This window comes from Populus trichocarpa, chromosome 3 (genome assembly GCF_000002775.5).
Source record: "Populus trichocarpa isolate Nisqually-1 chromosome 3, P.trichocarpa_v4.1, whole genome shotgun sequence".
In the NCBI taxonomy this organism is placed as follows: domain Eukaryota; kingdom Viridiplantae; phylum Streptophyta; class Magnoliopsida; order Malpighiales; family Salicaceae; genus Populus; species Populus trichocarpa.
The window spans coordinates 9031180-9040707 of NC_037287.2; the positions used below are offsets into that span (position 1 = coordinate 9031180).

General features: G+C 36.3%; 1 protein-coding gene across 2 annotated transcripts; it reads left to right on the forward strand.

Annotated features, from left to right (window-relative positions):
* The first annotated feature begins 1837 nt into the window (after nt 1-1837).
* On the forward strand, nt 1838-7679 carry LOC7475705 (protein Brevis radix-like 2). 2 transcript variants are annotated; one of them, XM_024596493.2, is made up of 6 exons: nt 1838-2111; nt 2418-2573; nt 3861-4237; nt 5817-5952; nt 6247-6638; nt 7240-7679. In XM_024596493.2, the coding sequence occupies exons 2-6, from the start codon at nt 2439-2441 to the stop codon at nt 7322-7324; spliced, it is 1125 nt and encodes a 374-aa protein (XP_024452261.1). In that variant the 5' UTR covers nt 1838-2111; nt 2418-2438; the 3' UTR covers nt 7325-7679. The 2 variants fall into 2 exon arrangements, with proteins under 2 accessions (XP_024452261.1, XP_002304146.2); XM_002304110.4 differs by having other exon boundaries at nt 2035-2333.
* Nucleotides 7680-9528: the final 1849 nt, after the last annotated feature.

Sequence of the window (9528 nt, forward strand, 5' to 3'; positions counted from 1 at the left end):
AAATTAAACTAGTTGGACTTTAAATGAACTTGAATCAATTAAAAGATTCAAGTTTGATATTTTATGTTTTTAAGATAGCATTTGATCTTTATCTTGGACAGAAGAGACAAAGAGAACAAGGATAAATAAGACATGTTTTCGTGTACATTTTATTTTAAAAATATAAAAATTCACTTTAAAAATATTTTATATTGTCTTTTCTATCCTGGAACACTAACTAAATGCAACCTAAGCTAATAAAAAGCACAATCAATACTATCTTATTAAAACGAGAGTTTTTGCGTTATAATATGTTTTTTAAATTGTTTTTCATCTGAAAACAAAAAAATATATAAAAAAAAAAAACTCAATAAAAAAACACACCCTCCACTAGATTATCAAACACGCAAGAATACAAGCTGCTTTTAATTTGAAACAATGTTGGGAGGAAAAGGTTCCGCAGACTCCAATCCCATTTTACACTTTTTGTAAACAATGGATCGTACTTTTTGCAAAGAAGACAGATAACAAAAGACGTGTTCTAGAACTGCTCCCTTTGGACCACCTCTAGTTGTTGCAAGAGCCCAGATGTGATTTACTGATTTCAAGCAGTCTATAGAAGTTAGCAAACAAACAGAGGGCAGCCTTTTCTCGTATGAGAATTTCTTGAGGGCTCCTCCTCATCACCGTCATCACCGTCATCATTCAGACTCCTTTTCACCTTATGATTTGATAAAAGCCTGCCGGAGCTCTCAATGCAGTTCCGAAAATGTGCCCACCCAAAATTCCTCACTGATTGCCACCGTCATGGGGCACCATCTTCCCTTTTATCTCCTCTGAATCAAACTGTGACAGTGTTGTATAATAATACAACAAAATAAATAATCTCCAGGGAATTCCCTGTCTCATGTCCGATTTCTGCTGGCTTTTTTCTTGGTTTCCTCGGACTTTTTACTCGAGTGGCAGGCATTACGAGATCAATTCTTTTTTTACATTAATATACCAAAATAATTTCAAAACATAAAAATAATTAATGTCAAATTAAAAAAAATTAAAATATTTCATAAAGGGGTTCAAGACGATGCTAAACACGGTATAACTTTAATCTACCGTGCCCGTGGTAGCCTTGAAAGTGAAGATCGGAAGCTAAACAGACAAAGCTGGAAAGTAAAAAGGATGAGTCGCAATCATGAAAATAAGGATAAAATGGAATAAGCTAAAGTACTACTAAAATAAAGGAGAGCATAGAGTGTCCTTTTTTTTTTTTTTTTTTTACTTTTACTTTTAAGGAGTATTTGTCAGTACAGTATAATTATTTTTTAAACATTTATTTATTTAAAAATATATTAAAATAATTTTTAAAATCACTATATTAAAATTAAAAAGATTTAAAAAATATAAAAATAATTTTTAAATAATTTTTTTTAAAATTTTCATAAAATACAGTTACTCTCTCTTTAGGTGTTCCAAACTCAAACAAACTAAAATCATATTTGTTTTTATATTTTAAAAATATATTTTTTTAAATTTTATAAAATACTGTTATTCTCTCTTTAGGTATCTCATACCCAAACAAGCTAAAATTATTATTTTTTTTTAAAAAATAACTTTTTAAAAATTTAAATTTTTTTAAATTAATTTTTTAATAATTTTAAATCTTATTATTTTAATGTGCTGATATTAAAAATAAATTTGAAAAATATAAAAACATATTATTTTAAAATACTTTTAAATAATAAACTTTTTAAAAATAAATAGCTACAGAGCTCTTTACAAGCGGTAAAAAAGAAAAAGAAACGAACATCCAAAAACCCAAAACGAATATAACACACAAAAACAAAAGCTTCCCCTTGCGTCTCCAACACACTGATTCCCTGACCTCGTCTAAAGCCTCCCGGAATCAAAACAATAGTTTCATTTTTTACCTTTTCAACTCTCAGCTCCTCGGATTACCCACTTGCACGTTCAAGAGAAGAGAATATGCTTTTTGGCCTTTGGCTTTTCTTGTGTGAAGGGGAGAGAGAGGGGGAGAGAGAGAGAGAGAGAGGGTGTTGTTTTTTCTTTCTTTCTTTCTTTGTCTTGGTATTTCTTAGCTGTTACTCATTCTAACTGGCAGTGTAGAGCTGTGAAGAGTAAGTATTTTTAAAGAAAGGAGCCCCTTTTCTCTTTATATTTATTATAATGATTTTTAACGAATAGGTTCAAAGCCACCCTCTCATTCCTCCATTAACGGTCACTTCTCCTCTCTCTTTCCTGACATTTATGTTGCCAATTAAATATACCCATCACGACAAACCGTGGGATCTCAAATAGGCCGAACCCCATCTGCAACTCAACCTCTCCCTTTTCTCCTTGTAAGCATTGATTATGGATGGAATATGTAGCTCATTTTGTTTTCTTATGCACAAGCGCCTCTGATCTGTGTTATTGGGTTGTAGGTATAGAGAAACCGGGAGAGGATGTTGACTTGTATTGCGTGTTCAAAGCGACTCAACAACCGATGTTCGCCGCCGAGAGACAGAGAAGAGGATGTTGATGTTGCTGCTTTTGAGACGCTTAGGACTAAGCACGCCATGAAGGCACTCACAGCTCAAGTATGCATGCTCTGCTTCATTCACCTTTCTATCTTCTGTTGGGTTGCTGTAGTAGAGTCAAGGATTTAAATTTTATTTTCATTTTTTTTGGAGCTAAAGCCCAGAAAGCACCGAAGCATATAGTAAGGAAAAATATGAATTACACTTCTTGTTTTAACAAGCTGGATTTGAGGGGTCATGTTTCATTTTCTTTTTCAACTTTTAATTTATAGGTTGAGTGAAAATACCAAAAAAAAAAACTAATGATTGTTCTTTTGTTTTTTTGTTTTTGTCTAGTTTCTGCAGAACCCAAAATTTTCTTTGCCTTTATTTCTTCTTTCCCTGTCCTTTGGAGGAGGGTAATAATTCGACTAAGCTTAGGTTGACCTTGTTATTCCTTACCTTTTAATCCGCCTGCTTAGAAATTATATAAAAAGAGGAGGACTAGCTGTGAGCTTTGAGGAAAGCCTGTAAGTTGTCTTTCGACTTCCCCTGGATCCCCTTCTCTTTCTGGTGAGAGTAACTAAGAAAGGCCAGTCTCTTAGACTGGTCTTCCAGATCAAGTGAAAATCTAATCACACAACCCTTCTTTTATCCGCATGGTCTTGTTCAGCTGTCTTTATTCTTGTCTTGGGTGATTGCTTTGGATAGCCCTACCAGGGGAGTAGGCATTTTCGGTCCTCGCTTTTCCTTTGAACGACTCCAATCTTTTCTTTTCGTTCTACTCGGGCCTGGGTTTTCGACCGGGCCCTTGGAGACTGCTTGAGCTGAAACCAAAACGGTGAAAGAAGAACTGGAATTAGTTACTGTGTGATATGGGTCTAATATTACTGCCGTATGTCACAGCAGTACTTCTTTCAAATTTATTTTTGAAAAAAAAAAAAAGTTATAGTGCTTGATTGAATCAAGATTGGAACCATGAGCACAATATGGCTTTTCTTGAATTCATTTTTCTAGATTTTTGGGACAGAAGGTGGATGAATAGAATTGAACCGGAATTGGGTCTGTTTGTCAGGGAGGATGGATTGGGAGAAGGGGAAGGGAAGAGAAAGGATGGATGGTTTATCATTCCTCTAGTTTTTCAGTTAACAAGGAAGGGGAAGAGTAAGAGTCAATCTATCCAAATTGAAAGCATTGAAAATTATAAACAAATGAAAGTATAAGGATCCATCCAATCCTTCATTAAATCCTTATATTTCTTGTCAAAAGAAAAATACACTCAATCCCTCCTAACAAACACCGTGTTAGTGTTTTTTTGTCTCTGTTTTATTGCAAAGTGATAAAGGGTTGTTGTTGTTGCTGTTATAGATGAAGGATATGGCTGTAAAGGCTTCAGGAGCATATAGAAACTGCAAGCCATGTTCAGGATCCTCGAGCAATAACAATAACAGGAACTATGCTGAGTCTGATGCTGCCTCAGACTCAGCGAGGTTCCACTGCTTGTATCGTAGAGCAGGAAGTTCCAATTCGACCCCGAGAAAGTGGGGGAAAGAGTCGGAGGCAAGACTAAAAGGGCTATCGAGTGGCGAAGGCACACCTGCTTCAGTTAGTGGGCGGACGGAGTCGGTGGTTTTTATGGAGGAAGATGAGCCTAAGGAGTGGGTTGCGCAAGTTGAGCCTGGTGTGCTCATCACTTTTGTTTCATTGCCTGATGGCGGTAATGATCTGAAGCGAATTCGATTCAGGTACTAATTGTTCTTCTTTTATCAATGCAATCATATGTTTTCTTGCTCTGTGTGTGTGTGTGGGGGGGGGGGGGGGGGGGGTTGTTGTTGTTGTTAGATGGCTCTTGATGCTGAATTGGGCATTTATCACAGCTTTGTCATCCTGAACGGTATCGGAAAGCTGCAGAGGACAAAAACTTTTGAGTCAGCTGTACCATAACAGTAGAAAATGTAGGGAAACTGATGGGTGAATTCAAGTGCAGAATAATGACCAAAGACGTGTCTATGTGCACGTGGGTATGGGTGCCCACAATGTTCTATGTCCTGAATGTAAGATACTAGGAAAATTGCATTGCCTAAAGAAAATAACCATCCACAACACAATTACACGGTAGATGCCTTATACTTTGCTTGCCCGCTTCTTCTTATTCTCTTTTGGAATCAAGAACAGCTTATGCTTCACTATCTGCACTTGGAATCATTCATCATCTCCTATCTTGCCAACGAGAAATGAAAAGATAGAAAAGAAAAGGGAAAATGAGAACTTTGAAGAGTTATGAGCAATGTTCGTGTTTTAACTTGTAAATTTTCTGGAGAAGATGTTTTGATGGGTTAGTTTAGTGATCACCCTCTATCCAACAATTGAGAGTTGATGAGGAATATTGCTTACAGCTCTAGAAGGCTTGAATAAGCAAAATTTCCCACTAAAGAAAGAAATATTTCATTGCTTTCACTCTTTTTGGTTGGTTCTCTGCTTAAGCTATCATTTCTTTGGCAATTGAAACACAATAAGAACCTTTTCTAATCCTCTTATGATCATTGAATGTCAAATTAGCAGATTGTCATTGTTACATATAGACAAATACAATGTTATTCATGCATGTGCAACTTACAGCTGTATAATATACCTTGGCACTTACAAGTATTTTCATGTTTCATGAACCTGGCTTGTGCAGTTCTTGATCTTGAGAATGCTTTGCTGAGAAATCTGTGGCCAAACTACTTATTTATAAGATAAAGAGCAGCTGCAGTGTGTTTGTGCCAGAAATTATCTCACTTAATCTCAATCTGAATTTACACTGGTTTACTTGTAGTTTGAAATGTTGAATGAAATGAGTAATAACCCATCTGTTTCTTGTAACGAAAGCGATGCTACTTTTATGTTGATTTTTTTTTCCTTGGTGTTTCTTTAATTGGGTTTCTTAACATATACAGTTTTGTTCACCTACAACAAGATTCATGTTTCATGCCAACCTGATTAGAGTTATGCAACATTTCATGTTTGTGATGTTCTCAATTGTTCATGATTTTTGTTGTTGTTGTTTTCTTTATAAGTAATGATATATGATGTTACCGCATTTCCCTTCCTCTGTCAAGCCTTTCCTTCAATGGTTGGGTGTCTTGCTATCAAGATAAACTAGCTTCCCTCATATGATAGCAGTGCGAATCTGTTAGATGAGTAACCATCAATAACCAACTGCCTTAAAGTTTTAATACCAGAAAAAACTGGATGATTCGTCCTTCTCCAACATTTTGCTTGGGTTTTATAGATGCTGACAGGTCCTTTTTCATCATTTTAACATTTTGATGTTTTGATCAGTCGTGAAATGTTCAATAAATGGCAAGCTCAAAGCTGGTGGGCTGAGAACTATGACAAGGTCATGGAATTATACAATGTTCAACAGTTCAATCACCAATCAGTCCCACTTCCACCTCCACCAAGATCTGAAGATGAGGTGAGTGTGAATTAAATTTTGAAGTTTAGCAACATTTGGTTAGGGATAGGAAATGCTTGCTCTGATTTGCTTGGAATGAATCATTTCCTTCTCTATTGTAATCAGCATGAATCTTGTTAGACTGTTGAAGAGCACTGTTAAAGTCCTTAATTCTCTTTTAGGTTTTGAATGATTTAATGTAATACAGGATGTCAGTGTTTTTTAGAGCTCAGAGTTACTTCATTGTACTTCACAAAACTGGCATTGATAATAGAGCTAGTTTTATTGTTTAATTTTACCTGTCTCCTTTTGCAGAGCTCAAAGCCTGAATCAGCCAAAGACAGTCCCACGACTCCTCCACTGGGCAAAGAACGCCCAAGCAATTTCCACCATCCAACAGGAATGGGTTATTCGTCATCAGATTCACTTGACCACCACCCAATGCAATCTCACCAATATTATGAGTCAGCTGGTCTTGCTTCAACACCAAAGCTCTCTAGCATTGCTGGGGCTAAAACTGAGACATCATCAATAGATGGTTCTGTGAGGACTAGTATGTCAAGAGAGTCAGATCGCTCAGAAGAACTTTCCATCAGTAATGCAAGTGATATGGAGACTGAATGGGTTGAACAGGATGAACCAGGGGTATACATCACTATCAGAGCACTGCCAGGTGGCACCAGAGAGCTTAGACGTGTCAGGTTCAGGTCAGTGGGTCTGAATAATTTAGAGAAAGATGGAATTGAAACTGCTCATGATTTTAGTTATTTGGACAAATAAACTGATCGAGATGTTTGCTGACGGAGCTGACTTGTCTAGCACCTGCTTTTGCTGGGCTAGAACAACAGCTAAACATGGCACCAATTCACGGTAGATGGGGCTTATAATTAGATTTTAGAAGATTTTTGGAGCTATAAAATATAGTTTGAGCCTCTCAGTTCCTGTCAAGGAATGAGCCAAATCCTTCTTGCACCATAAGCTCATGCCATCTATCATAGTGGTCTAGATAATCTTAGTTGCCTGCAAAGAATTGCCATGGAGCCATAACTATTTCTCATGGATGATCTAGAAACCAAGGCGAATTTTGGGCTTGAGATTTGTGATGAAACTGTTCTGACTGATAACATACTGGTTAAATGGGCAGGGTTGTATATTTCCAATTTTCAATGATCTGGGTTCTCTTTTTCCAATTTTCCATTACCCATATACAAAACAACAACGTAGGCATTGATATTTACTTTTTGCTTAAATTAATGATCAAAATCATGTGTAATGGATGTGTTTTTTTTTCTTATATTCTTGATGCAGCCGAGAAACATTTGGAGAAACACGTGCAAGGTTGTGGTGGGAGGAGAACCGAGACAGGGTACACGAACAGTACTTGTACAGATGAGATGGTGGCGCTTGGAGAAATGCGTGCAAAGTTGTGGTGGGAGGAGAACCGAGCCAGGATACACGAACAGTACTTGTAGATTAGCAAACAGATGAGATGGTGGCGCATGGAAAATGTGTATACCTTTAACTAACACAGGTTAAGCATTCCATGGATCTTGCGGGCTGAATAGATGAAGCTTGTTCGCCCAGTTCCATGTTTTGCTTAAAAACTTCTTGATTCTTTTCTTCCTGTCTATTCCTTTTCATCTGGTTGGATAATGTTGAACTATATATTAGGTTATGCTACATATAGTATATTTCTTTTCTTTTCTTTTATTTGGTTCATAATTTAAAATGGTCTAATCATTTTAACATTCTCTCTTGAAGATAGGAGTCGTTGTTCATAATTTAATCCCAGTGGTAATGTTAATTGCTGCTACATATACAAAATTTTGTTATCTCCCTGTCTGTCATACGCATATGCTTCTCATTTTTGGTTTTCAATGAATTAAATATTTTGCTTGATACCAGGAACAACTATAGAAACTTGAATCTTTCCGACTCTCGCTTTCTTTGATTGTTTTTGAAAATGATTTAATTATGATTACCATTTCGCTCTTCCTGCCTTGACAAGGAAAGAAAGGCCTCTCTCCCATTTCCCTAGTCGAAGAATTGCTCTGTCGCCTTGCTCTCAAGAGTCTTTTCTTCTCCTGCATTGGAGTGAGTGTTTATTAGAGGATTGAGTTGCACCCATTCAATAACAAGCTTCTTTTTTTTACATAATTATCTGTTTGTTGAAGAAAATAGGATTAAGTTGATTCGAAACATCTGAAGAGGAGCCCCAACAAGCAAGGGCCGACGAGCTCTTTCTCAGAAACAAGCTGGCAAATGCCATCCTGACTGCATGTTGTTAATTCATAGCCAACTTGACTGGGAAAAACAAGAGAGCCTGTTTGACCCATCATCATAGCCAGCACTGCCGAGAAAATAATTCAGGGATATGTTTTAAAAACAAAATAAAAGAAAAGGGAAAAAGGATACCTGTGGTTATTTCTTGAAAGAAAAAAAAAGGGATATGCTGGTTTCCCAACTAGAATTGTTATGTACTGTGCACCTCCAACAAAAATTTTCCCGATCGACTCTTCGTTGTATCCAATGCCCCTCCTCGTCGATGTATCTGATACTGCCATTAATCTTTGCATAAATTAGTTTAAGACCTGAACATTTAGACTGCCTATGTTCAAAGTCAGTCTTCATGATCAAGATGAACACAAATCCCATTTAGACATGACTTTTTTCAACAAACAATGTGATTGATGCAAGTTTTGTTCTTGGATTCTTTATCCACTTTGGCATAATACAATATTTAAAATTATGATCTATAAAAACAACCAATCTTGTTTTCTTTTCCGCTTTTACATATACTTGTGTACTTTCAGAAGAAGAAAAAAAATACGAAAAAGTAATTAGAATTGTATACACACACAATGACTACGCGTGGAGAAAGTATATTTCTCATGACAATTGACAAATATATAAATGCATTATGAAACTCATGGACAGCAAGCATGCCCGATGGGGTTTTACCGGCAATAGTAACATTTATATAGATATCATATGCATTCACGAATCATTAAAACATGCTGTAACAATATAACGTGATGAAAATATAGACATGACAAGAAAGACTTTGCCCCAAGGCCCCAACTATCTCGGATAAAATTATAAATTCTCTAAAAATTTCTTGGAACTCCCTAAGAGAATTCCTCAGTCTCCAACCGCACTCGAAAAACTCTAGACTTCTTTCTTCATAGCAAGGAGTTCAGGAATTACTAAATATCGGGATATCTTATCTACTAGCACTCGAAAAACTCTCAGACTATCTTAAGTGACCTTCGCCTTATCAATCCCATGTCTTAGGGCATCATATTCATTATAAGCCATCCCAAACTATTTTTTAGAGGAGCTCAATTGAAGGACAACACATTAAAAAATACCGCAACGCATGCATGAAAAAAAGAGGTCAGTTGGCTTATACGCTTAGTCCTAGTAGACATTTGAGCTATGTACTCTTTTAGCTATCGACTATTAATAAATGCCATGTCGTTTGAATCCAATGTGTTAAGGGCATCATCCTTAAAGGCCTAAGACAACCTTTATTTCTTTGAGGTTCCTTAGTAATAACAAAAAAAAAAAAACTGTTCTGATAGAGAAAACTACTTT